Here is a 27,801-nt window from a genome sequence, read left to right as displayed (position 1 = left end):
TCCCTTTTCTCCCAGTGTAAGCTAAAATGGTAAAAAAAAGTACTTACACGGTACCACTGAAAAAATGGTGTGCCCGTCGAAGGTAGAGCGTTAAAACATTTATACAGCACCCTTCAAATATCCGCGCACAGACTCACGCGTGACTCCGGAGATGATCGCAGGGTCGACGGGAAACGGGGAGCAGCGACGCGTCTAGCCCGCGGCCGCCCCCGGCACAACAGCACGAATCGGGGTCATGGCATGGGATGCGGGAATGCACCGGCGCGGTGGGTCGCGCGCCGTCGCACATGGAGAGGGGAGAACAAAGAACAACGAAAGAGAGGGGCAGGGGTAGGAGGGGAGGAGGGGATAGCGCCGATCCGCGCCGCGAGGGGGAGAAGCGGGCGCGGCGGGCAGGGGCGTCGCCGCGGCGGGAAGGGGCTGCCGCAACAGCGCGCTCAGTCCGCCTCCGCGGAAGTGAGCACCTCGCAGCAGCGGCGGTCGTCGGCGCACACGTCTGCCGGGAGCTTCTCGTGGAGCTGCGCGAGCGCCTGCTCGCCACCGGACGGTGTCTGGAGAGGCGCCGTTCACGGCCGAGGCTGCGCTGCGTGGCTCTGCGACACGCGGGCTCATCTCGGCCAACCTTCGGCCAACCCTCGGCCAACCCTCGGCCAACCCTCGCCAACCCTCGGCGACTCATCGCGACTCTCTCGGCGACTCTCAGCGACTCTCGCGCGCCTCGTCGTGTGAGAGAGAGGCCGCCGCCATCAGCGCCTTGACGAGCTCCTCCTCGCGCACGCGCCTATTCACAGCGGGGTGTGTGAAGAGACGCTGTTCACACCGCCTTGACGAGCTCCTCCTCGCGCACGCGCCGGCGGATCCTCCAGTAGAAGAAGGAGCGCGCCTAGGGTTAGGGTTAGGGTTAGGGTTAGGGTTAGGGTTAGGATCCTCCAGTAGAAGGCGGAGCGCGCCTTGGCCCACGGCACGATGCTGCGGATGACGCCCTTGGCGAGCATGCGCTCGGGCCGGTCGTGCAGGTCGGCGATCGTCTCGCCGAGCGGCTGGTAGTAGGCGAGCAGCTCCGCCTGGTCTCGGGTGGTCTCGCGTGATCTCGGGCGCTCTGGGGTGGGCCCGGGCGGTCTGGGCGGTCTCGGGTATCTCGGGCGGTCTCGGGTGCGGGCGCTGGTAGGCGGCGGCTGCGCGCCTTGCGCGTCTCGATGTCCTCGGCGCGGACGACGCCGGTGGCCTCATTCATCGACATCCACTGGAGCTGCTTGTCGATCCGCGTCATCGTCTTGATGACGTCCGGCTTGCGGAACTTGATCTCGGCGATGCCGGGCGGCTCGAGCACGCCGCCGCGCGCCGTCTCGGAGGCGTACATCTCCATGAAGGCGGGGTTGATCTTTGAGTCGATGACCACCCACGCGCCGCCGCGGATCTCGGAGAAGGGCGGGATGTAGACCGAGATGGGCTGGCGGAACTGCGTGAGCTGGTCGACGATGAAGGAGCCAAACTTGAGCACCTGACAGCAGCGGGGGAGGGGGGCGGGTGGACGACGACGGCCCCTCCGCGGGCCTCTGCATCTCGTCCGATCTCGGCCAAGCGCGCGCCTCCTCAAACATGTCCTTGCGTCCGCCCGAGAAGCCGCGCCAGTTCGCCATCACCAGCAGCGGCAGCCCCTCGCCGGTGTTGAAGTCCTGGATGGCCTGCGCCGTCTTGTAGGCGGAATCGGGGAACCAGACCTGCCCCGCCTGCATCTGCACCTGCGGCTTGGACTCGAGGTTCGCCGGGTCGGCGAGGATGTCCTTCTCGACCAGCCTATCGCGCACGACAGTGCCCCGTTCGCCCTCGCCCTTCCTTGCTCCGCAGGGTGGGCCCGCGTCTCTGCGAGCCGGTTCTCAGTGACAATGACGCCGAGGGGCATGCCGCCGATGCGGCCGCGGCCGACGATGACCGTCTTAGCCTGTTCACACCTCGATGCGTGATGAGGCGCTGCTCACCGCAGAGGCGGGACGGTGGCCGCGCTTCGTTGCCCAGTCGGAGAGCGTCTCTACAAAGGAGTCCTTGTCGAGCAGGCCGGAGCGGTAGACGCCGTCCTGCACACCGCCGGTGAGCAGCTCGCGCGGGTCGTACGGCACGCCCTTGACGGGCAGGTAGTCGACGGACCGCTCGATCGGGTCCGCCGGCTTGATGATCGGCAGCGGCGCGCCAACCTTGTGCGGGATGAAGGACATCCACTGCACGATCCGGTGCACGGCGTCGAGGTCGTTGTCGACGACGAGGTGCGAGACGCCGTTGCCGCCCATCACCTCGGGCCCGCCCAGCTGGCCGTTGGACTCGTAGACCGTGGTGCCGAGCAGCTTGTTGAGCGCCATGTACCCGGTCAGGATGATGGGCGCGTCGCGCTGCTGGATCACGCGCTGGCCGAGTCGGAGGACGTACGAGCCGATGCCGATGTTGCGCGCGGTCGAGTAGGAGAGGGTGAAGATCTCGCGGTTGGCGATCGACGTCTCGGCCGCGATGGCGCCCGCCATCTGCAGCGACTCGACGCCGAGCCCACCCTCCTCCTCCTTGCCGATGATGGCGGTGATCTTGTTGTGGAAGCGGACCGGCGGCTCCTCCGCCTCGTCCTCGTCCTCGTCGCTCGGCGGCGCGTCGACGCGCTCCGTCACGACCGCGTCGCCGAGCGCCTCCCTGTCCTTGTCGGTCAGCCACAGGTAGGCGATGCCCTTTGCCGGGTCGTCGCCTCCGACCCACTGCACGCGGAAGCACTTCTTGACCGCCTCCGACAGGCCGAAGCGCGCGCCCGCGTTGGCGGCCATGTAGATGCGCGGCACGCCGAGCTCGCGCGCGAACTGGGAGGCGCGCTCAAAGACGAGGTCCTCGAGGGGGCCGAAGGTGCCCTGCATGAAGGTGATGTCGTTCGCGATGACGATGATCGTGCGGCCCGCCGGGAACTCGGGCGTGTAGAGCGTCACGTCCCACGCGATCATGCCGATCTTGTTGGAGCCGGGCTTGCACGGCGCCTCGAGCGGGACGACGCACGAGCCGTCGGGCGAGAGCACCAGCTCCGTCGCCACAACCTTCTCCGCCGGCGCCGAGAGGGACGGGTCGGCGGCCGACGCCTTCTCCCAGGCCGCGCCGACGGCGATCTCGAAGAGGTGGATGAAGTCGTAGCAGTAGGTTGTCAGCAGCTTCTGGCAGCGCAGCCGCTTCTGGTCGACGACCGAGAGCAGCGCGTACGGCTCCAGCGCCACCGGAGACCCAGACGAGGGCGTGAGCGCGCCGCCCGCCGCCTGCCTCATCTGGCGCAGCCCGAGGGAGCCGTCGTCGCGGCAGACCTCCTCGTAGACGTCGATCGTCATCGAGGGGCCGAGGCGGCAGATGATGCGGACGATGGTGGGCGCGGTCGAGGCGAGGGCGCTCTTCGGCGTCGACGGCGCCCACAGCGGGAGGACGAGCTCGAGCTCGGTGGCGCGCAGCGCGGAGAAGGCGGCCTGGTACTGCGGCAGGATGGAGCGGATCGTCTTGATCACGCCGTCGGCGCCGATGCAGAGGGGCGACGTGGCGCGGAAGAAGATGTGGTTCGACTCGGTGATCTGGTAGCGCGAGTCGCCGATGGCTTGCTCGAGCGTCGCCAGCGTCACCGCCATCTCGGTCCCGCAGAGCGTCGCGATCGACTCGACCGCCTCGTCCTGTTCACAGAGCGTGCGGTGAGGCGCCGCGGCCGCGAGAATATGGGCGGCCCTCGTCGGAGGGGCCTCGGTGGCCGCCGGGGCGCGCGAGTGCAGCGTGCGCACGAAGAGGCGCGTGTCGAGCTTCTGCTGCTTGGCCGACGCGTAGTACACGTGCCTGCATTACGGGGCTTCCGAGACGCGTCACATGCGCGGGCTCCGCCTGCAGTGGCCGGCGGCGGGAGTGCGCGCGCGTGTGCGGCGCGTCGGGGAACCAGCAGCGCTCGACGTTGAAGTTGGAGAGGCGGCCGAGCTCGAGGAGAGTGGCCTCGGGCGGCAGGATGTGGCGCGTGATCTTGTGCTCGTCGAAGGACTGGAAGGCGGGGAAGTTGTAGATGGAGGTGTAGTTGAGGTTGTCTGTGGCGGTCGAGTGCGGAAGCATCACGGTGACCGACTCGACCATCGAGGAGCGGAGGAAGCCCGCCTAGAGAGGAGGCTCCGAGCAGGTGCAGGGAGGGGCCTCACGCCCCTGCGCGGGCGGAGGAGGCAGCGCCTTCGTCTGCACGAACCGCTGGTACGAAGTGCTCGACTTGGTCTCGTCCATCACCGCGTACGCGTACGAGCGGCGGAAGGACTTGTGCGGCAGGTTGGCCTTGGTCGCCGCGTCGAGCGGCTTGAACTCGCCGAGGACGAGCACGTGCAGGCAAACCTCCTTTGCGGAGGAGCGGCCGCTCGCGTTGGTGCCCGGCGAGGCGGCGAGCTCCTTGAGCGCCTGTTCACAGCTAGCTGCTGTGAGGAGAGGCTGTGCCCCCCCGCGGCTCGGCGCGGGGGCCTCCTGGCGCGCCTGCGCGGACGCGTTGCGGGACATGGGCCGCTGCAGCTTCGGCGCCTCCTCGGTGCGCTTCTCCTCGAGGGCGAGCTTGCAGAGGTCGTCAAAGTTGTTCTCGAGGTCCTCCATCGTCTGGAAGGTGAGCAGGATGCCGAAGCGCGGCTCGCCCGCCGCGGACGTGTACTCCCACGTCACGGCCGACTTCTCCTTGCCCTTGCGCAGGTACGTCTTGAAGGAGACGTTGGACATGCCGCCCTGCCGGTACCAGAGCATCACCGAGGCGCGGATGATGGCGCGCTTGAGCGCCTTGTCCGAGGTGGAGATCATCGAGAGCAGCTTGGGCTGGCACAGCTTGAGCTCAGCGGCGAGCCCGTCGACCTGTTCACAGGTGGAGGTGTGAAGCGCGCCTCCTCGCAGCGTGAGGGAAGCGGCGAGCGGCGCGGACCGTGTCGAGCTCGGCCTGCGGCTCCATGCTGTTGCCCGCCATCTTCTTGAGGACGGGCAGCACGAGCTCCTTGTTCTGCTCGGCGATGTTGTCGCGGCAGTTGGCGATGATCTGCTTCGCCTTGCGCTGCACGCGGGTGTGCTTCGAGGAGGAGAGCTGCGAGAGGCGGCGGAGCAGCTCGAAGACCTTGGAGTTCATGTACGTGAAGTTGCCGAGGAAGTCGAGCACGTTGAGGATCAGCGACACCTGGCCGAGGCGCAGCCGGAGTGTGAGCCCGGCGGTGTGAGCCGAGGTGCAGCCGAGGCGCAGCCAGGGGTGAGCCCGACGGCGTGAGCCGGCGTGCAGCCGAGGCGCAGCCGAGGTGCAGCCGGGGTGCAGCCGGGGTGACGAGGGGCGGCGCCTTGCGGTCGAGCTGCTGGTGCGAGAGGATGGCCTGCAGCACGGCCGCCGGGTCCGAGAGGGACTCGTTGAGGTGCTTGACGCCGACGATCTCGGAGCGGTCGTCGGGGTAGACCTGCTCCACCTCGAGGAAGTGCTCGAGGATCGCCGTCAGCGTGAAGGTCGACATGTCGAGCATCCCGCTCTTGTACTTCTCGCCAAACGCCGCCACCGGCTCGGACGCGTTCTTGAAGGCGGTCGCCGCCGCCTCGTCGAGCGTGTCGGAGAAGGCGGCGAGGGTGGCGAGGACCGTGTCGCCAAAGCCGTTTCCGCCGTCCGCCGCCGCGCGCCGCGCGGGCGTGAGCAGCTGGGAGAGCGCCTGGCGCGGCTTCTCTGGCAGCTTGGAGCCCGGCCCGGCCATGAGCTCGTCATACTCGGACCACATGACGCGCTGGTCGAGGAGCAGCTCGGAGAGCTTGTTGAGCACGTCGTCCTCGTTGTCGACGAAGCCGCCGAGCATGTGGTGCGCGCGCGCGATCAGGTACGCCACCTGCTGGTGCACCGCGATGTTGTCCTCGCGCATCTCCGGCGGCGGCTCGAGGTCGCCTGCGGGGGAGGCCGCAATCTCAGCCCGCGGGGACTCGAGCAGGGGCGCGGCGGCGGCGAGCGGGCCACCGAGCGGCTCGTTGAAGGGGACGGCGCGCGCAACCAGCGACGGGTCGTCGAGCTCGAGCTTGGCGATCTGCTCGCCCGCCTCGACAAAGACGTTCGCGGGCTTGAGCAGAGTGATGGTGCCCGCCTCCGCCGCCGGCAGCGCGAAGAGCATCTTCATGACCTCCATCTCCGCGAAGGCGCCGCCCTTGGTCAGGTGCGACCCGTCCTCGGCGAACCTGCTCACACCAGCCGCCGTGAAGAGGCGCTGCTCACACGGCCCTCCGGCGCGGCCCTCGGCGCACCAGCGCGTCAGCTTGCCGCCGTACGGGGCGACAAGGACGGAGGGGTCGTTCTCCTATTGAGAGGAGGCACGGCCCGAGTGGGATCGCGGGCCCAGCGACGAGGACGGAGGGGCCGCGAAGCTCGCCTTCTCGAGCATCGCCACCACTCCGTTGAGCACCATCCGGATCTTGTCGCCGGGCTCCTCCATGAAGTGGAAGGTGTCGGTGCGGTTGCCGTAGGTGGCGACGAGGTTGCCGCCCGGCGTCGGCTTGAGCTTGACCGAGGCGAGCGAGCCGTTCGCCGAGATGGTGAAGAGCTCGGGCGAGTGGCGGTACACCTCGAACTCGAACTTGGTCTTGTTCCAGATGAACTCGACCTTGAGCTCCGTCAGCTGCGCGAGTAGCTCGGGCGGCGGGCAGGCGTTGCGCCAGAGGTACTCCTTCTTGATCTTCGCCTCGGTCGCGCAGATCGCGATGTGCGCCTTGAGCAGCGCGCCGCAGATCGCGACCGACGAGGCTGGCACCGTGACGAGGGCGGTCTCCTACAGGACAGGTCCGGGGACAGGTCCGGGAGGGCGTAGGGAGGGCGAGGCGCGGCGTCCAGCTGGTGGCGAGGGCGGTCAGGCCTTGGCGATGATGGCGTCGAGCCACGAGGTGGTGATCATGCCGTTCTTGAAGTCGTCCGTCCGGACCAGCTCCTACTCACAGGCCGCGCCGCTGTGAAGGGACCGCCCTTTCACACCCTGCCGGCCCCAGCTGCCGGCCGCTCCTCGACGGAAGTGATGTTGGTGTGGATCTCGCCGATGCAGCGGATGCGCTTCACGGCGAGCATGATCTTGCGCTGCGCCTCTGCGCGCGTCTTGCCGTGCGCGAAGATGTGCCCGAACTGCGAGTCCGCGAACTGGTGCACCTGCAGGGAAGGTGCAGGGAAGGTGCAGGGAAGGTGCAGGGAAGGTGCAGGGAAGGTGCAGGGAAGGTGCAGGGAAGGTGCAGGGAAGGTGCAGGGAAGGTGCAGGGAAGGTGCAGGGAAGGTGCAGGGAAGGTGCAGGGAAGGTGCAGGGAAGGTGCAGAGAGTCTGCGAACTGGTGGACCAGCACCCCGCACGCCCCGCGGGGTGAGGGGAGGCGCCGTCCGCAGCGGCGGGGCGCGGAAAAGTGTGTGCGAGAAGAGCGGCGCACGCCTCTGCCGGAGTGCGGACTGAGAAGTAGCCCCACACCGACGGCAGCGACTGGAAGGAGAGCTCCTCGATCTTGCCCACGGTCGGCTTCCAGCCGTCGGCCGCGTTCTCGGCCGTGATGCGCGTCGCGATGACGTGCCCCTTGACCTTCGAGAAGGGGTCGACGTACGGCTTGTCCGGCGTCGAGAGGAAGCGGCTGATGTCGTCGCTCGCGGGCAGCTTGGAGAGGTCCATGCCGGCCGCGCACCTGCTCACACTCTCGGCCTGTGAAGAGGCTCATGCTCGGCCGGAGAGAGAGAGGGCATCCCCGGTTGCGCACATGAGCTGCAGGGCCGGCAGGTTGGTCTCGGTGATGCCCTCGGTCACGGGGTGCTCGACCTGCGGCGAGATCGGTCGAGATCAGCCGAGATCAGCCGAGATGCGCCGTCTAACGTCGCCGGCTGGATCTGCCGCCGGCTCTGTACCGGGAGGGAGCGCCTGCGGCGCGTCTCTGCAGCGCGTCTCTGCTGTGCGTCTCTGAGCGTGCCTCGGCAGTGTGTCGCAGCAGACTCTCTCTCTCTCTCTCTCTCTCTCTCTCTGCAGAGTCGTCTCGCTCTGCAATGTGCCGCTGCAACGTGTGCCCGCCTGCAGGCGCGGGTTGAGCTCGAGAAAGTAAAACTCCTGCGTCTCCTGAATGAAGAGGTACTCGACGGTGCCCGCGTGCGTGTAGTTGACCATCCGGCAGAGGGAGGCCGCCGCGCGCTCCATCTGGTCGAGCGTCTCCGGCGCAACCGCGCGGGGCGGCCCCTCCTCGACGATCTTCTGGAAGCGGCGCTGCATCGAGCAGTCGCGGCCGGAGAGGACGGCGACGTTGCCCTTCTTGTCCGCCATCAGCTGGATCTCGATGTGGCGCGCACCGGTGCAGAGCCGCATCAGGAAGACGGGCGATCCCTTGACCTCGTCGCAGACGGCCTGGTACATGGGCGCGATCTGCTCCTTCTTGGTGGCCATCCGCACGCCCTGAGACAGGGCAGGCGAGGCGTCAGGGCAGGCGAGGCGGAGAGGGCGGGTCGGAGGCGGGCGGTGGGCGGATCGGAAGGAGCGGAGGGCGAGGAGAGTAGACGGAGGGTGGAAGGCGGAGGCGGAGGGTGAGGCGAGAGTCGGCCGAGGGAGGGGCGAGGAGGGGCGAAGGAGAGGGCGAGGAGGGGCGAGGGAGAGGGCGAGGAGGGGCGAGGGAGAGGGGGAGGGGCGAGGGAGAGTGAAGGAGGGGCGAGGGAGAGGGAGAGTGAGGAGAGGGAGAGGGAGGGAGAGGGAGGGTGAGGGGGCGGAAGCGGAAGCGGAGGTGGGAGACGGGGAGACGGGGAGGGCGGGGGTGTGCGTGGCGCGCCTTCCCGCCTCCGCCCTCCGACGCCTTGATCATGATTGGGTAGCCGACCCGCTCCGCAACCTCGACGGCTTGCTCGGCGGAGGTGACGCACGCCTCGGCGAACTTGTCGTCCGGCACGGTGACGTGCCCCGAGGCGTCCGGCTCCACCCGAACACCCGTGCCTGCACGAGGCGCAGCCAGCGCAGCCGTCAGCGGGCTCGGCGGCGGAAGCGCAGGCCGCTTGCTCCGCGCAGGGGCCTCCCTTGTCCTCCCTTGTCCGTTCTGGGCCGGGTGAGGGCGTGTGCGGGCGAGGGGCGCGGGCGGCGCGGGCGGGCGGCGAAGGCTCCGCACCAGACCACGAGACGCAGGGCACGCCGGCCGACTCCGCGATTATTGTCGAGGCGATCTTGTCTCCGAGAAGGAACATGGCCTTGTCAGTGGGTCCGACAAAGGTGATGCCGTTGGCCTCGAGGGCCTGCGGCAGCGCCGGGTTCTCCGACGCGTGCCCCCACCCTGGCGGCGGGGAGGGCAGAGGGGTGCGCGTCACGCGAGTCCGCAGCGCAACGCGCGCAGACCGAGCACGCCTGGCCAGACTGCATCCACCCGGTTCTCGCGCGCAAGCCGCACGATCACCTCGACGTTGGCGTAGTTGTTGAAGTTTGCGCCAGCCGGCACCTCGACAAAGGAGTCGGCGTGGTGCAGGTGCATCGCGTTCGCGCGGATGTCCTCCGACGTCGCCATCGACACGATGCGGATCAGGCTCGCGTCACCGAACCGCTCGAACAGCCAGTTCCGGATCGACATGATGAACTTGGACGCGGCCATGCCATTGTTGGCGACCAGGATCGAGCGGATGCAGCGTTCGCCGCCCGCGTCGCGGACGTAGGCCTCGTACTCCGCCGCGGCAGTCATCCGGGCCGACGGACTGTTGGTCTCGGCGAGGCACAGCCCTGGAATCTCAGCCTGGGGTTCCTTCGCTGCGAGGATCGGCCGCTCGTGCTTGAGGACACAGATTTCTTCTTTCTCGAGGGGGTGTGAGTTAAAAAACAGCGGAAAAGTCCTCCCTCCCTGTGGGCCGATCGCTTTTCTTTCTTCCCTCCGGTTGCCCCCCAATAAGAGAGGAGAGAGAGGAGAGAGAAGAGAGAGGAGAGAGAAGAGAGAGAGAGAGAGAGAGAGAGAGAGAGAGAGAGAGAGAGAGAGAGAGAGAGAGAGAGAGAGAGAGAGAGAGAGAGAGAGAGAGAGAGAGAGAGAGAGAGAGAGAGGAGAGAGCTCTTGCTAACCCGGACTAAATCCTAACAATTGCATTGCTGAACCCAAAAAACAAAACATGCCACCAGTCCTCCTACTAAGAGCTACATACACTCGAAAAAAGAAAGAAAGAAAACAGACACGCCCAGGGAGGGATGGAAGGACACTCGAAACAGCTATGCACCACCAAAAAATCTTTCGCGCCGGCTTCGCCCGCCGGCCCGACGGAGGCCACACGGCCGTACTCTTCTCGTCAACTTACGAAAAGCCGGTGCTGCATACCCAGCATTGAAAACCAAGCACTCGCTGCCTACGTGCGCTGCCTCCGTGACTCATTCGCGGCGCACTCTCAGCATCCGCATCTCACACCACCACGACAAGTGTGAAAGGGCCTGTACGATCTGCAGCGCATCCGGCTGCGTGCGTGGCGTGCGCTGCTCTCTCGCGAGATGAGCCAGCAGCACGTGCAGTGCACCTGGCTCACCTGGCTGGTGCTGGCTAAGCCCGTCCATGTGTACGCGCGCGAGCCGCAGACTCCTAATGGCAGGCATTACGGCAGAGAGACGCAGTCAAAGCAAGACACCTCAGTGGCAGGTGGGCAGGCTTCGCAGTGTCCGCCAGGCTTGGCGTTCGTCTCGGACGTGTCTCCCGATCCATCGAGCCGTGTCAACGAGCCTCCCTCGCGCATCCCGAAGATCATCCATCAGACGGGCCGCAGCCGCTGCGTCTCGGCGAAGTTCCACGAGGTCATGCGAGCTTGGATGGACCGCTTCCCGGGCTGGGCCTACCGCTTCCATGACGACGCCGCGATGGAGAGCCTCTTGGCGCGTCGGTGGCACGCCTTCCCGCTGCTCCATGCGGTGGTGCAGTGCGTCCACTCCATGACCATGAAGGCGGACATGTGGCGTTACCTGGCCCTCTGGCGATACGGCGGCATCTACGCTGACATGGACGTCAAGCCGCGCACGCTCAGCAACGCGTCGATCTCTCTCGACAGCGATGCGCTCTTCTTCATCGACGCAAGTGTGAGGTCGCTGACCCAGTACTTCATGGCAGCCACAGCGCAATCGCCACTCATGGAATCTGCGCTCAAGGCGGCGATCTGTCACGTGCTCGACTCGCGCTTCCCCGGCGGCGTCAATCGGTTCATGTACATCGCGAGGACGACTGGCCCGGGCGCACTCAAGAGAGGATTCGTCACTTTCATGGAATCAAACGTGAGCATGAACATCACATACGGCACGAGCATCACCCCAGGACTCTACATTGGCCAGGGAGGTCACAGAGTTCGCGTGGCGGGCGATCATAATCGGATGATAGTGCGAGATGCGCTCGGACGTGCCAAGAAAGGCGAGTACACGAGCATGAACATGACACACTTCAGCGGATTCAACCAACACAACGGGTTGAACGCCACAAATCGATCGTGCATGAGCGAGGAACGGTCTTGTGCTGCGTAATGAACTCTATAGCGGAAGAGGAATCTCAGAGAGAGAGAGAGAGAGAGAGAGAGAGAGAGAGAGAGAGAGAGAGAGAGAGAGAGAGAGAGCGAGAGAAAGAGAAAGGGAGAGAGAGAGAGAGAGAGAGAGAGAGAGAGAGAGAGGGAGGGAGGGAGGGAGGGAGGGAGGGAGGGAGGGAGGGAGGGAGGGAGAGAGAGAGAGAGAGAGAGAGAGAGAGAGAGAGAGAGAGAGAGAGAGAGAGAGAGAGAGAGAGAGCGCATCGCCATCGGTGTCGCTCCTCATCACTCAACGCAACAAGCTGCCGAGCCCAAATCTCTGTGAGAGTCGTGATTTCTTGTTGGTCTTGGCAAAAATCGGGATCCGCCCCATGACGAGAACGACCAACGCACCGGCCGAAGAAAGAGGGTGCGTCGAATCCGTAGGAGACACCTAGAGCAAAATTGAGCCCGCTGGTGTGAAAAATATAAGAGGGTCGACTTGCCGAGCTCGAACCGGAGGCCACTCGATTAAGGATATATTTCTGATTACCCGGTTTATTTTGAGATTCGCCTCGCAGATCACCCGGCGTTTTTCAGATCACCCGGCGTCTGCGACCTTTTGCCTCGCAGATCACCCAACACGGCGAAATGTCATTTCCAGATTACCCAACACGGCGAAATGTCGTCAACATGTCTTAGCTCCCCGGCCCTGGATGTGCGGTTACCAACTGCACTCCAAGTGCTCCAAGATGCCGTTATTCGAGTAGCGGCGGCTCACGAGAACAAGGGACCGGCAGGCGGCGGCGGCGTCGCAGAACGAGGCAGAGGAGAGCGACGCGACAGAGGAAGAAGCGACAAGGGAGAGAACGACGAGAGTGGGACGACTGCGAGGTGGCATGAAGGTTGCAGCGAGAATCGGCGCGAGACTGCGAAGAGAGATAGGAAGAGGCGGACGCCCAAGGGTGGGCCACGGCTAGCGCACCACACCCCTCTCCTTAAAATCCCTTGTGTGGTGGCGGCGTGCCGTCCTCCCATCCCTCCCGTGGGTTGTCCGTTTTCTTTTTTCGGCGGCTCACGACAGCGTCTGAAAGGCAAGATTAGACATTCACCGAGACTTCTCCCCACCGCCCCGACCCCCCCACCCCCTTGCCCCCCTCCCCCCCTGGGAGGGCCGAACTGAGGCGCCCGTGGGGACACAGCGTGGGGGAGCGTAAGGGGGGGCCGAGTCACGCGCTGTGTGGAGAAGGGCGAGAGCCGACGGAGAGAGATCTGTATACGTAGCTATCTGTATACGTAGCTGTAAGCAAAGCAGGGAGTACCCCCGACGGACGCGAGTCGGGGGGAAAGCGAGACGAGAGATTCAAGGCGAACTTCATCACCCGTCCAGGAGCCCCGCATTAGGTAGCGACCCCAGGTTCAGAGCTAGGCTTCCCGACAGGGCAGGGAACCCCCAGCGCGCAGGCGGGGCCCACGGTAGCCTCGTGCAGCACGCGATACCGAGAGCTGGGGGAGAGGCACGCCAAGGGGGACGAGTGACGGGGGGGGGGAGAGTACGTAGTGTCTTTCGCAGGGTAAAACGCATTTTTTTTTAGCTGTAGGTGTAAGAAGCTGTAAAATAAAAAACGGACATCTCTACTAGAGGCGGAGATATGACGCTCAAGAGAGCTCCTCTCTCCTCCGGCCCCTCTACTCTCCGCTCGAAGCACTAAGGCAACAAATGCGAACCGTACCCTTCACAGTTCACCTAGCTGCTGCCGGGGGGGTGCACGCCACGTGCAGTAACAAGTGTATCATGTGAGGTAACAGACCTCGTCATCCCCACGGCCCTCGGCAGATGGCGGTTGTGTCTACATGCTACCCTACTCTGCGATGAGCTCGGCCACCTCCTCGAATGCGTCGTTGAGGCTCTCGATCCCGCCGCTTGCGTCGATAAACTTGCTGTTGTCCGTCGTAGCCGCGAGCGCCATCATGAAGGGCTTGGTGTTCTCGTGAAGCTGCACGCCGACGACGAGCAGATCGGGGGCCGACTTGCTCCGCCTCAGAACCCGAACCGTCTCGTGGACACTCTTCTTCGAACGATTGTCCTCCCCGTCAGTCAGCGCAATGATCCATCGAGGCTCGCCCTCGTCGATCGTCGGGTGCTGGTCGAGCATCTTGGCGGACGCCACTAGCGAGTCGTAGAAGGCTGTGGCTCCGCGCGCCCTGCAGGCCCGCTCCGCCTTCCCCCGCAGCCGCAGGCGGTTGTGTGGCGTCACGACGGTCGCGGGCACGTCCGTCCGCACGTCGTCGGCAAACGTGATCACGCTGATGGTGTCGCCATCTTCGATGTGCTCGTCCAGGATCATGAGCAGATTCGCTCGAGCGCTATCCATTCGTGTGAGCTGGTGGTGGTCGCCTTGGTTCCTCCCGAGGAGTTGGTTCATCGAGTAGGACGCGTCGATGGTGAAGACGATGGACTTGCGCACCGGCGCCCGAAATGACGAGGCCGCCTCCTCGGCCGCCGCCTCCTCGGCCGCCGCCTCGGCCTCGGCCTTAGCCTGCGCGACCTGCCGGTCTAGCACTGCGGCGACTCGTTCATATGGATCTAGCTGGTCGACCGGCGGCGGCGATCGCCCTAGAGCCCGCCAGGTCTCGCGCAGCTTTCGCACGAGCGCGGGGTCGCGGTCCTCGCTGTCTAGGGCCGCCACGTACTCCTTGGCGCGCTCTGCGGCCTGCACCGCCATCACGTAGGCATCGGCGGTGTGCGCCTCCTGAGCAAACTGCAGCAGATCCAGCGCCCTTACCGACATGAAGGCCGTGGCGCGCATCTTAACATCCTCGGCTGGCGAGAGCTCGGGGCTGAGCGGGCGATGCGTGATGGGACTGAGCCCCCCAAGTTGCGTGAGCTTGGCAACGGCGGCCCGCTCGTAGATGCCGCCGTCCGACGCAACCACCGGCTGTTGGAACAGGAGCAGCGTGATGGGACAGCTCAGATCTGTGTCCTCGGTCAGAAGCAAGTCTAGACGTGCTTGCAGCGGGCTCCCAAGTACGCGCCCTCCGGCTCGCCTGGCTCCGCCGGGGTTTGCGCCGCTGCCCGGGACGCCGCGGTGAGGAGAGGCTGTGGCCCCTGCGCCACCCCCCCTCGAGAATGGGCAGCCACCGGCCTGGGCACCTCCTGTCTGTGAGCGCACCGGCTTCCAGCCGCGGACCAGTAGGTCCAGTGCCTCGACGCCGTCACCCTTGGCCTTTTGCAGCGCCGCGGTGATCTCCACGTGCCCGAACCCGGCCTCTCTCATCTTCTGCCGCGCGGCCGCGCCCTCACCGCCGCCGTCGGAGGCCTCGAGCCCCACGATGAGCTCGGCCTGTGCCCCCTCTAGCTCGGCAAGCACCGCCCCGGACACGTGCTTGTCGTTCCAAACGCGTGCCGCCGTCTCCCGCGCTGCCGAGAGGAAGCGTCGCCAGTCATTCACCCCGAGCTTGGCGTCGTCAAAGCCCTTGGAGGTGACGATCTCCGCGCCACCCGCTGCATTGCAGAGCAGCTCGGTGAGAAGGTACTTGAGCCCGGCTCTGCTCAGCTTCCCGCCGGCGCGCTTGGAGAGCGGTAGCACCAGCTCGTCAGCCAGGACACGCTCCACCAGCAGGTCGGCGAATCGGGCGAGCGGGTAGACGCCGCCCGCCTCCGCAAAGAGCGAGTTGCCATCGGGGTGGGTGGTGCTGAGTTGAGGGTCGGGAGGTAGCTCCGCGCCCTCGGGCGACACCACCTGCTGCGCGAAGGGTGTGAGGATCTCGAGCAGCTCCTCGCGCAGCTCCGGAGTCAGCGCCGCCTCGGCCGTGAGGACGGTCTTGGCGGTCGCCAGGAAGGCGTCCCACTCGCCGGCGGTGATGCCTAGGTGCTTGTGCGCGACGTCCATCGGCCGCCCAGTGTATCGTTGCGGTCCGCCGGACAGGTAGCCCAAGATCTGGGTGACGAGGAACTTGAACCCCGCGCGCTGCTGGGAGGTGTGCCAGCGTGTCACCAGCGTGTTGGCGTTGAGCGTCGGCTCCGCCATCCACGCCTCCATCAGCGCATCAGCCAGCGTCGCCAGCCCAAACACACCGCCGGTGCGGCCGTACAGGGTGCGCGGATCGCCAAAGCAGCGGCGCCGCGCGGCGACGAAGGCTCCGGGGGCTGCGTGGCGAGCCGCGATGACGGCGGAGGAAAGCAGATTGCCATTGGCGGCGTCGGAGGCCGTCTTGACCTTGGTCCGGTCGACCGTTTTCAGACCCATGTCGGCGAGGCCGGCTGCTACCTGCTCGAGCTGCGCTGGCGAGGCGTCGAAGGTGATGCGGACCACGCCGCCCTTGGGGATGTAGATGAGCGGCACGCCTGCCAGTGCGCTCAGCGCCTCGATCTTCACGGCGCGCTCGGAGTGTCGCTGGGAGGGGGGCGAGGTCGTGCGCTGGTCCACGATATAGTCGGCCGAGGCCTGGTGGAGTGCCTGCAGCAGCTCCGCTCGCAGCTTCGACGAGTGGAAGTGGTCGGAGGCATCCTTTGCGGCCTCCAGCAGAAAGAACATCTGGCGGGCTGGAAGCAGCAGGCGGGTCTCGGCGAAGGCGAGGGAGGTGACGAGCTCCGGGCCCCCAACGATGGCGCACACCACCTCCGTGAAGAGGTACTTCATCGAGGCCTCATTACGCCGTTGCCCGTCCACGGGGATGGCCACGCGTGGATCGGCGAGCAGCGCGTCAATGAGGCGGTCCACGAAGAGAGCGATCGGGTAGAGACCACCGAGCCGTTCGTACAGAGAGGCGGAGCCAAACCAGAAGGAGCCGCCCGTCTTGGTCGCTCCGGCGGGGTGAGCGTCGGCGGCGGTGCCCTCGGCGACGCAGTCGTCGCGCATTGAGAGCAGCACAGCCTGCAGGTCCTCCACGTCGGACGAGGGCAGGTTGAACTCCTCAGTGACCTCGTAGAAGGTGCCCATAAAGGCGTCCCACTCGCCCGCGGTGATGGCGAGGTGCTTGTGCGCCAAGGCCATGGACTTGCCTGTGTACCTGGCGGGGAGCGACTTGCCTGTGGGACGACTAAAGGCGGTGGCGGCGCGGGTCGTGGTGTGGGGCGCACCGCTGCGGGCCGCCAGTGAGGTAGCCCAGGAGTTGAGTGACCAGGAATTTGAATCCTGCGGCGACGATGGAGAAGGGTGTCAGAAGGATGGCGAAGTGGTGTGGAGAAGGATGCGTCAGAAGGATGGGCGACGGTGGCAGGAATAATGTGGCGGCACCGCAACGCTGCGAGCGAGCGTGCCAGCTGACGACGCGGGCGTTGGCGTTGAGAGTGGGGTCGGCCATCCACTTGTCCATGCAGCGGTCCACGAAGCTCGCAACGCCCATGATTCCGCCACAACGCGCATACAGCGTGCCAAGCTCGCCGAAGGTGCGCACACGGTCACCCTCCTCTGTGCGGGTAGCGATGGTGTTGGAGGGAAGCGGCACAGGTGCCACGGGACGAAGGACGAGATGCATTGTAGCAGGCATCGTGACGCGGCTGTGAGAGCCGAGCCTGCGCCCATCCGATCCGACGAGTGTGTGCAGATCGGGGTCTCCTGCGCCCGCCCGCTGGATGATCTCGAGCACGTTGGACACGCTGCTGCCGATGGGTGCAGCAATGGGCAAGGAAGTCCCGGCGTGCACGGATTTGACGGTGAGATGGACCATAGGCCCCGTTGCTCCTCCCCAAATGCGCGGCAGATCGAGCCCGATCATGAGCGAGACGATCCCCACTATCAAAACCGTGACAGCGGCTGAGGGACGCCCACGGAATGGGACCAACTTTCGTTCAAGTGGAATCACTGCGGTCTGCGCACGAACGAGTGCGGTCTCTTTTGGCCGCCGTCGCAGGCGAGCGGTGCGTTGGAGTATCACAGCAGCTGCAATCATCTTGGAGTCGATCATGAGTGCTCCTGGAGACAGGGGAGCGGGAGTCACGTTGTGGCGAGTCGTCGCTTTCGCGCAGGCCGCCGAAGGAAGGAGGATTGAGGAGCGTGATACTTTCCGGGATGAATACAGCTCGTGTCGTGTCGCGCGGGGTAGCGCTATTGCTGCGCTCTTCGTAGCGGTGGTGCGACGCACGAAAACACGCGTGACGCGATGTGCTGCGGTCTTCGGTCGCGTCCTGCCGCGGCCGACGTCTTCCCGAGGTCTCGAGGATCCGAGATTTGAGGACAAACTTGAGATTTTCAAGAGGAGGGGTACGAACCATTGCGCGGCCTACGGGCGGGGCTGAGTGATCACATGCAATGCACATTGTGCCACGAGTCGCTCTCGGAACTGGGACCCCTACTCGCAGCATCTCGCTCCCCGCCAGCATTTGCCTCCGCACCTGCATCTCCACCGGCGCCCATGCTCTCACTGCGACTGCAGCGTCAGTCGACGCCTCCTCGCATGTTAGCTGCGTCTTCACCGTCGGAGGCGTCCTACTCGGCCCCCCGCCTCCCGTCACCAGTTACTGTACACCAGTCACAGTCATCGACGCGCCTGGTGGGGGCCTTCACGGCAGCTCCAGCGCTGTCGGCCTTGCCGGGACCTTCGGCCTCGCCGGCGGCTCCAGCGCTGTCGGCCACTTCGCCGACGGCTCCGCTGTCAAATTGTCTCGCCGTCGCTCGACTCGATGGCTGCTTCGCTGTCGTTCATGTCAACAGCTGCTTCACCATCGAGTTACTCGACGGCCTTGCCAGCGGCTCCAGCGCTGTTGGCTCTTTCGCCGACGGCTCCTCTGCTGTCGGCTCAGCCACTGAGCAATATCGTGCTCGGCGGACTGGGCCAATGGGGACTGCGATCGGGGCCTTGAACGCTTCACAACACCGCCAGCATGTGTAGCCCTCAGTGGCTGCTCCGCCGTCGCTAGTCTCGGCTGCTGCCTCGCCGATGGCCTCGCCGTCGGCTGCTTCGCTGACTCTGCTATCGGCCTTCTCGCCGTCGCTCGACTCGTCGATGGCTCTGTCGCCGTCGCTCGACTAGACGGCCTCGCCGGTGGCCTCGCCGTCGGCTGCTTCGCCGATGGCTCCGCTGTCGGCTCTCTCGCCGTCGCTCAGCTCGTCGACGGCTCTCTCGCCGTCACTCGACTCGACGGCCTCGCTGCCGGCTCCAGCGCTGTCGGCCTCGCCGAGACCCTCGGCTGCTTTGCCGTCGCTCGGGTCGACGGCCACTTTGCCGTCGCTCGACTCGATGGCCTCGCCGCCGGCTTCAGCGCTGTCGGCCTCGCCGAGACCTTCGGCTGCTTCGCCGTCGCTCATGCCGACGGCCACTTTTCCGTCGCTCGACTCGATGGCCTCGCCGCCGGCTCCAGCGCTGTCGGCCTTGCCGGGACCCTCGGCTGCTTTGCCGTCACTCATGTCGATGGCCGCTCTGCCGTCGCTCGTTTCGACGGCCTCGCCGCCGGCTCCAGCGCTGTCGGCCTTGCCGGGACCCTCGGCTGCTCCGCCGTCGCTCAGGTCGACGGCCGCTTTGCCGTCGCTCGACTCGACGGCCTCGCCGCCGGCTCCGGCGCTGTCGGCCTCGCCGGGACCCTCGGCTGCATCGCCGTCGCTCAGGTCGACGGCCGCTTTGCCGTCGTCGCTCAGGTCGACGGCCGCTTTGCCGTCGCTCGACTCGACGGCCTCGCCGCCGGCTCCGGCGCTGTCGGCCTCGCCGGGACCCTCGGCTGCATCGCCGTCGCTCAGGTCGACGGCCGCTTTGCCGTCGTCGCTCAGGTCGACGGCCGCTTTGCCGTCGCTCGACTCGACGGCCTCGCCGACGGCTCCGGCGCTGTCGGCCTTGCCGAGACCCTCGGCTGCTTTGCCGTCGCTCGACTCGACGGCCTCGCCACCGGCTCCAGCGCTGTCGGCCTCGCCGGGACCCTCGGCTGCTCCGCCGTCGCTCGGGTCGACGGCCACTTTGCCGTCGCTCGACTCGACGGCCTCGCCGCCGGCTCCAGCGCTGTCGGCCTCGCCGGGACCCTCGGCTGCTCCGCCATCGCTCAGGTCGACGGCCACTTTGCCGTCGCTCGACTCGACGGCCTCGCCGCCGGCTCCAGCGCTGGCCGTCTCGCCGTCGCTCGACTTGCCGACGGCTCTGTCGCCGTCGCTCGACTCGACGGCCTCGCCGACGGCTCCGGCGCTGTCGGCCTCGCCGAGACCCTCGGCTGCTTTGCCGTCGCTCGACTTGCCGACGGCTCTGTCGCCGTCGCTCGACTCGCCGACGGCACTCTCGCCGTCGCTCGGCTCAGCGACGGCCTCGCCGATGGCCTCGCCGTCGGCTGCTTCGCCGACTCAGCTGTCGGCCGTCTCGCCGTCGCTCGACTTGCCGACGGCTCTGTCGCCGTCGCTCGGCTCAGCGACGGCCTCGCCGATGGCCTCGCCGTCGGCTGCTTCGCCGATGGCTCCGCTGTCGGCTCTCTCGCCGTCGCTCGCCTTGCCGACGACTCTGTCGCCGTCGCTCGACTCGACGGCCTCGCCGATGGCCTCGCCGTCGGCTGCTTCGCCGACTCAGCTGTCGGCCGTCTCGCCGTCGCTCGACTCGCCGATGGCTCTCCAGCCGTCGCTCGACTCGCCGATGGCTCTCCCGCCGTCGCACGACTCGACGGCCTCGCCGAAGGCAGTGCCGTCGCTCTCGCCGTCGCTCCTTTCGGCGGCCATTGCGCTGACGACTCCCTCTCTGCCGCCGCTCCACTCAACGGTGGCGCCGATAGCACCATCGGCCTCTCTGCCGAAGCTCGTGTCGACGACCTCGCCTGTAGCCTCTACAGCGTCGTCGGCTCTCTCGTCGTCACCTGCATCGGTGGCATCAGCGCTGCCAGCTTCTGCACCGTCGCCTGCACCGACAGCATCGCCGACGGCCCCTGCAACGCTGTCCGCTACTTCATTCGTGGCTTAGTAGAGCAGCCACAGGCTCTCTACTCTGAGGGACACTTTCCTCTTGTCGATCGGGAGTTACTCGACTATGTCGAGGGGGGGGACGTCCGAACCACCGCGTGTCCCGGTCCACCGTGTCCCTCCCTCCATTCACACTCTCCCAGTCCTTTCTGGTCCAGTGCCCGTCTTCTCCGCCCGCCGTCGGGCCGACAGCCATCTCTCGTCCTTTAGACGTTTCATCTAGAGCAAGCGGGCGACGCGCCCCACGCCTGCCCGTCAGTCGGGTGGGGCTTGCACGGCCGTGTGTGTGTTGCAGCCATCGGGCTGAAGGATGTGGCTGCACTGCAGCTAGCTCAGCCATCCTTAGGTAAGATGGCTGTGAAGGAGCCAGCACAGCCATTCTGGTGTTACATTCCGAGGTTACCGGTAGCCGTTCATCGAAATCGTTTTCTCGCTACTGTAGCTTCGCGGCGCGAAGGTCGACCCCCGCAGTTCTGTCGAGCCCCTTCGGCGCCATGGCGTTGCTCCGCTGCTTGCTCCTCGCGCTGGTCGCGCTCGCCGCCGCCGCGGAGGAAGCTGCGGCGGCCTCCTCCTGCTCCGGCGAGGCATCCGTCGGCGGCGACGGCGCGGGTGGCGAAGGCTGCGGCTGCGGCAGCGGCGCCCTCTCCCGCGAGGCGGGCGGTGGCAGTGGGCGGGAAGGCGCGCGGCCCGGCGGGTCGGCCGACGGGTCGAACGCCGCCGCGTCGAGTCACTCCTCTGAGGGCGCCGCGGACGCAGCAGAGGCGGACGCGGACGCGACGGCGGCGGCTGAGGCAGAGGCGGACGCGGCGCCAACTGTGGAGCCCGCGCGGCTGGTTTGGATCCCGGGCGGCGTCTTCACGATGGGCCACGACAACCGCTCGCTCTCGCCCTCCACCTTTGACCCCGACGGCGAGGGCCCCTCGCGGCGCGTCTCTGTCTCTGGCTTGTGGGTCGGGAAGACGGAGGTGTCCAACCGGGAGTGGGCGGCGTTCGCAGCCGCGACCGGGTACGAGAGCGAGTCGGAGCGGTTCGGCTGGTCCTCTCGCCTCGGAGCCGCAGGACGACGTGTGGGCGTCTCTTCACGCCGCACGCTGTGAACAGGTCCTTCGTCTTTGAGCCGCAGATGACGGCGCAGGCGGCCGCAGAGGCGACGCAAAAGGTGGAGGTGGCGCCGTGGTGGATCGCCGTCAACGGCGAGCTGCAGCCGGGAGAGAGGGGAGAGGGACGGGGGTGGACTCGGAGTGAGTCCGTCCACTCTCAACCGACAGGTGCGACCTGGCGCCAGCCGCACGGCCCCGGTTCGGACGCGCTGACCGACGAGCTGCGGCACCACCCGGTCGTGCACGTGTCGTGGAACGACGCGGTGGCGTACTGCGCGTGGGCGTACCCCGCGGGCGGCGGCGGCGTGGGGGCGGGGCGGCCTCCCTCCGACGCGGGGCGGGAGCTCACCCGAGCTCACCCGAGCTCACCCGAGCTCGCCCGAGAGCTAGGCGTCTGCCCACCGAGGCGGAGTGGGAGCTGGCGGCGCGAGGGGCTCCGGCAGACGCGGTGCCGGGCTGCGGCGCGTGGGAGGGGCTCGAGGCGTGCCCGGCGAGTCTCCACCCCCTCCAGCCCTGTGAGCAGGAGCGGTCCTACCCGTGGGGCGACGAGCTCGAGCCGGCAGCCGGCCACCGAGCAAACATCTGGCAAGGCCACTTCCCGACCAAGAACAGCGCGGAGGACGGGTGGACCTTCACCTCTCCGGTGGACTCGTTCGAGCCGCAGAATGAGCACGGTGGCGCCGAGACCGGCCGAGATGAGCTCGAGATGAGCCGAGATGAGCCGAGATGAGCCGAGATGAGCCGAGATGAGTTCGAGATGAGCCGAGACCTGGCCACCCCTTGCCCCTCTCGCCCCTCACCCTCTCGCCCCTCCCCTCGACATCCCGCAGGCTTGCACCACGTGATTGGCAACGTGTGGGAGTGGACGCGCGACTACTGGACGACGCGCCACAGGCGCAGCCAGGAGCCGCGCAAGGCCCGACCAGGGCACGTCCGTGAACCGTCCATGACACGTCCAAAAGGCGCAGCAAGAAGGTGCTCAAGGACCCGCGCGGGCCGGGCCGGCCAGCCGGGGCGCAGGGCGCGGTGCCCGACCGCGTCAAGAAGGGCGGCTCCTTCCTCTGCCACGCCTCGTACTGCTTCCGCTACCGCGTCACCGCGCGCTCGCAAAACACCGAGGACACGGGCGCGCCACTCCTCTGCACGCACCCGCCGGCGTTCGTCGCCGAAGACGCCTCACGCGCGCCGCTTGCCCTGACTGTAGGCACGTCCAACCTCGGCATCCGCTGCGCCCGATCGGCGCCGCCGCCCGCGAACGAAAAGGAGGAGCTTTGAGCGTGTTGAATAATTTGTCTCCGATCGTACACTTTTGTGGTTTGAAACGTTTGTGTGGAGAGCGCCGACGCCGAGGACGCGGTGTGCGGTTTTCGGGATTGGTTACATACCGAGGCAACGGACCGTTCTGCAAAAGTCGAGTTATATTACCACAAGCGACACACGCACACTCCACAAGTCGAAGAGTCCGACGCGAGGCGACACACGGCACACCACGATCGCGCGCTGGACCCGCGAGCCGCGTGTACGGCCCACTCCCTGCATCAGCGATCAGCGTTTCGCTGTCGGCTCGGCCTGCACCCTCCCCGCCCCCCTCACGCCTCTCAGTCTCTCAGAGAGAGAGCCTTCCCGACTTCCTCACGCGTCGTCGCCCCCCCGCGCGCTCTCCGATGCAGCACTCTTCATGCCGCTGGCGCCCGTGCCCGTCCACAGAGTCACACAACATAACCGCACGCCGGGCCCCTCCTACGGAGTCAGCCCCGCCCCAAGCCTTTTCCCTGTCGCTGCCCCCTCCCCACATTCCGTGCCGCGGGTCGTCGCCACACACAGACTGCGCACACGCAAGACCGTGCTGGCCCGCCCTGCCTGACCGGCGCGCCTCTCGCCCCTCTCGCACAGGGCTCAAGGCTCCTCCTCCTCGCCCTCGTCGCCGCTGAACGAGACCATCACGTTGGAGGAGAGCTTCTTGGACAGCTTGAGCTGCCGGAGGATGGCGCCCGGGTCGGGCGGGCCCCGCCTCTTCTTCTGCTTGGCGATCTTCGCCACGCGACTGTGTTGCAAACGGGGCGCGCGCACAGGTGTGACGAGCGGCGCGTCTCCTGGCCCTCGACGCCAGCACGCGGCCGGGGCGCCCTCAGCTCCTCTCCAGCTCTCCCCTCTTTTGAGGGAGGCGCTTGAGGAGTGCCGCAGCAAGGCGGGGGGTCTGTGTGAGGTGGCGGTGGGCGGGCCGTAGGACGTGTGTGGCGGGCGCCGGCGCCTCTCGTTGTCTTGCGCGATCTCCTCATCGTACCGCGCCGCCCGCGCGGCCACCTGAAGCACGGGCGAGGGGAGGCGCTTCGTCGCGGCGTGCGGTGCAGACTGCGGTGGTGGAGAGATAGCTCTTGGCGGCGGGCCAGTGTGCGGTGGCGGCCTGCGGCTGTGAGGGAGGGCGCGCGGGTACAAGAGGGAAGGGCAGCTGAGTGCACCTTTCGGGTGACCGACTCCCCCTCCTGCTGGAGCTCGAGGACCGCCGCGTTGCCTTTGCTTTCAGCATGCTCGCGCACGGCCTCGCACTCGCCACACGTCTGCAGCAGCGTCTGTCTTTTTTCGCCCTTGTGCTCGTCGTACGCCTACAAGACGGACCCACGAAGGATCTAGGAAGGCTCCGGTTGATGCGCACGACGTTGCCCGAGCAGACGCCTTCTTGAGCTCCACGACCTTCTTGAGCAGCTCTTGAACTTCTTGGCTATCCGGAGTAAGGGCGGCGGGAGCGTGAGGAGGGGAGGGGACGGCAGTCCAGGGGCACAAGAGGTGCTTGCTCGTTGCCTCCCCATCGCGGTGTCGACGGCCTCGGAGGAGGTCTTGCCCTCCTTTTCGAGCGAGCGCCACGCCTGCTGCGCCGTGCTCTTGCCGGAGGCGCGCGCCTGAGCGCGAGCAAGAGTGCGCAGAGTCGGAGACCGACGCACGGCCCTTGGAGGTGCGCCCGCCCGTGCAGCCCCGCGCGCAAGTTCGCCCCCCCTCAGAGGACAGAGCGCCGCGTGTGTGCCGGAGAGGTGCGCGGGCGGGCGGGGTCTCGCGCGCCTGGTCCTGCCCCAGCTGCTCGAGGACCATCAGCTGCTGCTTGATCTCGTCGAGCGTCCTCCCGGGGCTCTGCAGGAGGTGCGGTGCGGTCAATCAATGCGCCGGTGCGGGGCGATGGCTCTGGGCTATCCTCCTCGACTCTACGCACGAATACAGAGAGCCCCAGTGCATTCACAATGCAGAAGGCATCGTGCAGTTGAGAGAGTGTGAGAGGTGTATGTGAGGTATGTATTCATATCGCCTCGCGGGCCGGGCGACGCTTCGCCACAGGCACCTCCGCCTCCTCACTGTCCGCCTCCTCCGATGCCGACAGCTCCTCCTCCTCGGCCCGCGCGCGGCTGGCGCGCTTGGCCTAGAGGGGGCCGGACGTCACGGTCACGTCACGACGCGTCCGTGTCCCTCTCCAGTGCCCCCCCCCCCCCCCCCCATCGTCTGGAAGTGCACACCTGCCTTGCCAAGTCGTGTATGTCCTCCGTCGAGAGCTGCTGCTCCGCCTTGTAGTCCTGCACCTGGTGGGGCTCGGGGGCGGCGCCGTGGTGGGGAGGCAGTAGAGGCGACGACGGGGAAGGTCGTGGAGGGTGTGATCGAGGGGCGTGGAGAGGAACGGATGGTGTGGGAATAGAGGGATAGGCACGGCGTCGAGGCTGTGAGGCGAGGATGTGGTCGCCTTGCTCCACGACTCGAATTCGGCCGCCGAGTGCGACGCCGCGGCGGAAGCCTTGACCTTGCGTGCGATGGGTGGCGCGGCGGGCGGCGGCGGCGTCGCCGACAGCCGATCCGCTGCCTCGAGTCGGGCGATGAGGTCGTCCTTCTTACCGCTCAGCTTGAGGTCCCGCGCGGCCAGCAGCTCCTTGAGCTCGGCCACCTTGAGCTTCTTGTAGTCGGAGGTGGCGCTCTCGGCTGCCTAGAGGGCGCAGCGCGGAGAGAGTGGCGTGCGTGTGTGCGGCTGCACGACGCTGCGAGTGACATGTGGGGGCTGCGGGCGCGGGTGCGGCGGACCTTTGCACGGCCTCGTCCTCCGTGCGCGGCATCTGGCGCACGCCGGCCCTTTGCTGCGGGCGGCTCCTGTGTGTTGCCTGGCTCCCACTCCCCGTCCTCGTCGTCGTCGTCGTCGTCCTCCTCCTCCTCCTCCCCCTCCCCGTCCTCGTCCTCCACCTCCTCCTCCTCCTCCTCCTCCTCCCCCTCCCCCTCCCCCTCCTCCTCCTCCTCCTCCTCCTCGCCCTCCCCGTTCTCCTCCTCCGCCTGCGGCGGCGGCACTCCGGCGCGCCCCTCATCGTCCTCGTTCTCGTCCTCGCCGCCGCCCAGGCCCGCCCGCCGCGACCGCGCCTCACTCTGCGCGCGGGCGGCTGCGAGGTCGGCGCTTCGCCGACGCTCCTGCTCCCCGATGGCTGCGGCAACAGCGCCCGACTTGGGTCGAGTGGGCGGCTGCTTCTTCCGCGGCGCCGCCTTGCTGCCGCCGCCCTTTCCGGCGGCGACCTCCTTGGCGGCCGTTGGGGCGGCGGCCTCCTTGGCGGCCTTGAGCTGCACGCACTTGTCAAACGACGGGAAGGAAGGCACGTCCTTCTTTGCGCGAGACGGAAGCGATTGCCGCGGCTTCGCCTTGGGCTCTCCACCGGCAGTTTCGGTTAGCAGCTTGGCCGGGAGCACCGGCAGCACGCGTGACCGCAGGCGCTCCGCGTCCGCCCCGGAGAGGACGAGCCGCAGTGTGCCGTTGGCGGCGCGATCGTCAAACAGGTCCCTCACCTTGGCCATGTCCACATTCAGCGTGAGCGTGCCTGGCTGATCGAACGCCACGCCGCTCAGGCGGAACTTGAGGGGCGGGCCGTGCTGCGCCTGCTGCGCCTCGAAGAGTGGCCCGCCCTCCTGCGCCAAGACTTCGATCGCGCCTCGATTGCCAAAGAAAACCTCGCACGACGCCCCGCCGCTGGCGCCCTTGATGCGGCAGCCGAACGCTGACGAGATGCGCGCCGTGACGGGAGTGACCGCCGTCGAGTGAGCAGCGTTGAAGGCGCTCAGACAGCGGAAGGCGGTCTGCACAAACTCAGGGCCGTGGCCGAGGGCGAACTGCGAGCCAAAGAGCCCACCGATGACGTCTCGCGCCCGCTTGCCAAGACTGACGAGAAGGTCGACGAGCCGAAGCTGCAGACCGAGCGAGGCGGCGCGCATCAGCACCCCCTCCGCTCCCTGAAGCAGCGCGGCGCACGAGGAGTCTTCGCCCGCGTCGGCGTGGAACTTGGCCTTGCACGCCTTGGTCTGTTCGCGCATGGCATCTGCAGGGCAGAGAGGCGAGGAGGCTCGCGCATTCGAGCGGGCGCAGGGCGGAGGGCATCGGGCGCAGGGGCGGAGGGCATCTGCAGGGCAGAGAGGCGAGGAGGCTCGCGCATTCGAGCGGGCGCAGGGCGGAGGGCATCGGGCGCAGGGGCGGAGGGCATCTGCAGGGCAGAGAGGCGAGGAGGCTCGCGCATTCGAGCGGGCGCAGGGGCGGAGGGCATCTGCAGGGCAGAGAGGCGAGGAGGCTCGCGCATTCGAGCGGGCGCAGGGGCGGAGGCCGAGGGACGCGTGGGCGGACAGCGCACGGTTGATCAGGTCGGCCGACAGCTCCTGCGCCTCCGGGTGCAGGTCGGTGGACATGACGATGTCGACCTGTGTCGACGGGGGAGGCGTGAGGTGAGAGCAGCGAGCGCCGACGTGGCGGTCCGGAGCGGCGTGCGAGGTGCGCGCCAGCGAGTGCAGATGCTCTACACACGCCTCGGCCAGAGGGACGGGCAGCGAGTCCGATGCGCTGAGGAGGACGTCGAGCGTGCTGTAGAGGAGGCCATCGTCCGGATCGAGCGCCTTGGCGCTCTCCGAGGGCGCCCACAGCGTCACGTTGTCGGAGAGGTAGGTGAAGAGGTTGTCGAAGACCTGCACGGGGCGAGGGCCGAGGCGAGGAGATGCAGAGCCTAGACCGCGGTGGGGAAATCGGCGCGCGCGCGCCTTGTCGGAGAGCAGCGTCTGTGCCTGATCCGCCTCGGCGGCGCGCTTGGCCACCTCCGTCAGCAGCCGCTCGAACGCGACAACGTCCTTCTTCTTTGCGATACCCGCCTCGGGCTGAGCGGCGAGGAGGTTGGCGAGGGCGTTTTTGGCCTGCGGTCGAGCGAGTGGGAGAGGCGGCGAGTGGGCGAAGCTACGGCAAGGCATCTCTCTACCGGCCGGGCACGGCAAGGCAGGCTTCTTTACGAGCGACTTCAGGACAGCGTTCACCGGCATCAGACGCTCGCAAGCCCCCGGAATAAAACTCGAGGCCAGCCTTCCTTCTGCGGCTCTGTCTTTTCTACTGCCCGCGGTCTGTCTCT

General features: G+C 67.1%; 5 protein-coding genes across 5 annotated transcripts; 2 read left to right on the top strand and 3 right to left on the bottom strand.

Annotated features, from left to right (window-relative positions):
- Positions 1-77: 77 nt before the first annotated feature.
- ACC-1 (acetyl-CoA carboxylase) lies at positions 78-9,674 on the bottom strand (the record flags this gene model as incomplete). Its single annotated transcript, XM_005784536.1, has 25 exons — positions 78-530; positions 718-781; positions 852-883; positions 951-1,064; positions 1,184-1,501; positions 1,590-1,797; positions 1,872-1,942; positions 2,013-3,674; positions 3,741-3,831; positions 3,908-4,137; positions 4,219-4,860; positions 4,928-5,047; positions 5,442-5,573; positions 5,754-5,911; positions 5,981-6,195; positions 6,262-6,314; positions 6,387-6,782; positions 6,983-7,087; positions 7,439-7,664; positions 7,737-7,774; positions 7,850-7,875; positions 8,032-8,416; positions 8,784-8,944; positions 9,114-9,275; positions 9,338-9,674. 25 exons carry the CDS (start codon positions 9,672-9,674, stop codon positions 438-440), a joined length of 6,039 nt encoding a protein of 2,012 aa, XP_005784593.1. The 3' UTR covers positions 78-437.
- Positions 9,675-10,188: 514 nt separating this feature from the next.
- On the top strand, positions 10,189-11,470 carry EMIHUDRAFT_202783 (hypothetical protein; the record flags this gene model as incomplete). Its single annotated transcript, XM_005784535.1, has 2 exons — positions 10,189-10,281; positions 10,400-11,470. 2 exons carry the CDS (start codon positions 10,189-10,191, stop codon positions 11,468-11,470), a joined length of 1,164 nt encoding a protein of 387 aa, XP_005784592.1.
- A 1,568-nt stretch (positions 11,471-13,038) lies between these two features.
- On the bottom strand, positions 13,039-17,575 carry EMIHUDRAFT_434239 (hypothetical protein). The gene is made up of 4 exons (XM_005784534.1): positions 17,533-17,575; positions 16,686-17,363; positions 16,529-16,583; positions 13,039-16,458 (listed from the first exon to the last, which is right to left on the bottom strand). The coding sequence occupies exons 2-4, from the start codon at positions 17,353-17,355 to the stop codon at positions 13,308-13,310; spliced, it is 3,876 nt and encodes a 1,291-aa protein (XP_005784591.1). The 5' UTR covers positions 17,356-17,363; positions 17,533-17,575; the 3' UTR covers positions 13,039-13,307.
- A 3,338-nt stretch (positions 17,576-20,913) lies between these two features.
- On the top strand, positions 20,914-22,808 carry EMIHUDRAFT_415248 (hypothetical protein). The gene is made up of 8 exons (XM_005784533.1): positions 20,914-21,348; positions 21,414-21,505; positions 21,581-21,728; positions 21,803-21,860; positions 21,936-22,086; positions 22,243-22,306; positions 22,375-22,538; positions 22,617-22,808. Exons 1-8 carry the CDS (start codon positions 21,173-21,175, stop codon positions 22,685-22,687), a joined length of 924 nt encoding a protein of 307 aa, XP_005784590.1. The 5' UTR covers positions 20,914-21,172; the 3' UTR covers positions 22,688-22,808.
- A 500-nt stretch (positions 22,809-23,308) lies between these two features.
- Positions 23,309-27,715, bottom strand: EMIHUDRAFT_202779 (hypothetical protein; the record flags this gene model as incomplete). Its single annotated transcript, XM_005784532.1, has 14 exons — positions 23,309-23,456; positions 23,643-23,716; positions 23,872-24,015; positions 24,232-24,309; positions 24,494-24,535; positions 24,741-24,818; positions 24,913-24,969; positions 25,147-25,184; positions 25,283-25,370; positions 25,466-25,561; positions 25,865-26,736; positions 27,043-27,370; positions 27,497-27,592; positions 27,686-27,715. The coding sequence occupies 14 exons, from the start codon at positions 27,713-27,715 to the stop codon at positions 23,309-23,311; spliced, it is 2,169 nt and encodes a 722-aa protein (XP_005784589.1).
- Positions 27,716-27,801: the final 86 nt, after the last annotated feature.

This window comes from Emiliania huxleyi, assembly GCF_000372725.1.
Source record: "Emiliania huxleyi CCMP1516 chromosome Unknown EMIHUscaffold_17, whole genome shotgun sequence".
In the NCBI taxonomy this organism is placed as follows: Eukaryota; Haptophyta; order Isochrysidales; family Noelaerhabdaceae; genus Emiliania; species Emiliania huxleyi.
This window is presented reverse-complemented; position numbering and strand designations above follow the sequence as displayed.

Coding starts and splice junctions, on each gene's coding strand:
- EMIHUDRAFT_434239 (XM_005784534.1), bottom strand. CDS start 17,355: ATGATCGACTCCAAGATGATTGCAGCTGCTGTGATACTCCAACGCACC. Junction 16,584..16,685: donor CGCTCGCTCGCAGCGTTGCG/GTGCCGCCACAT, acceptor TCGTCGCCGCAG/GATTCAAATTCCTGGTCACT. Junction 16,459..16,528: donor CTCACTGGCGGCCCGCAGCG/GTGCGCCCCACA, acceptor GCTCCCCGCCAG/GTACACAGGCAAGTCCATGG.
- EMIHUDRAFT_415248 (XM_005784533.1), top strand. CDS start 21,173: ATGGGCCACGACAACCGCTCGCTCTCGCCCTCCACCTTTGACCCCGAC. Junction 21,349..21,413: donor GAGTCGGAGCGGTTCGGCTG/GTCCTCTCGCCT, acceptor CGCTGTGAACAG/GTCCTTCGTCTTTGAGCCGC. Junction 22,539..22,616: donor GCAAAACACCGAGGACACGG/GCGCGCCACTCC, acceptor CCCTGACTGTAG/GCACGTCCAACCTCGGCATC.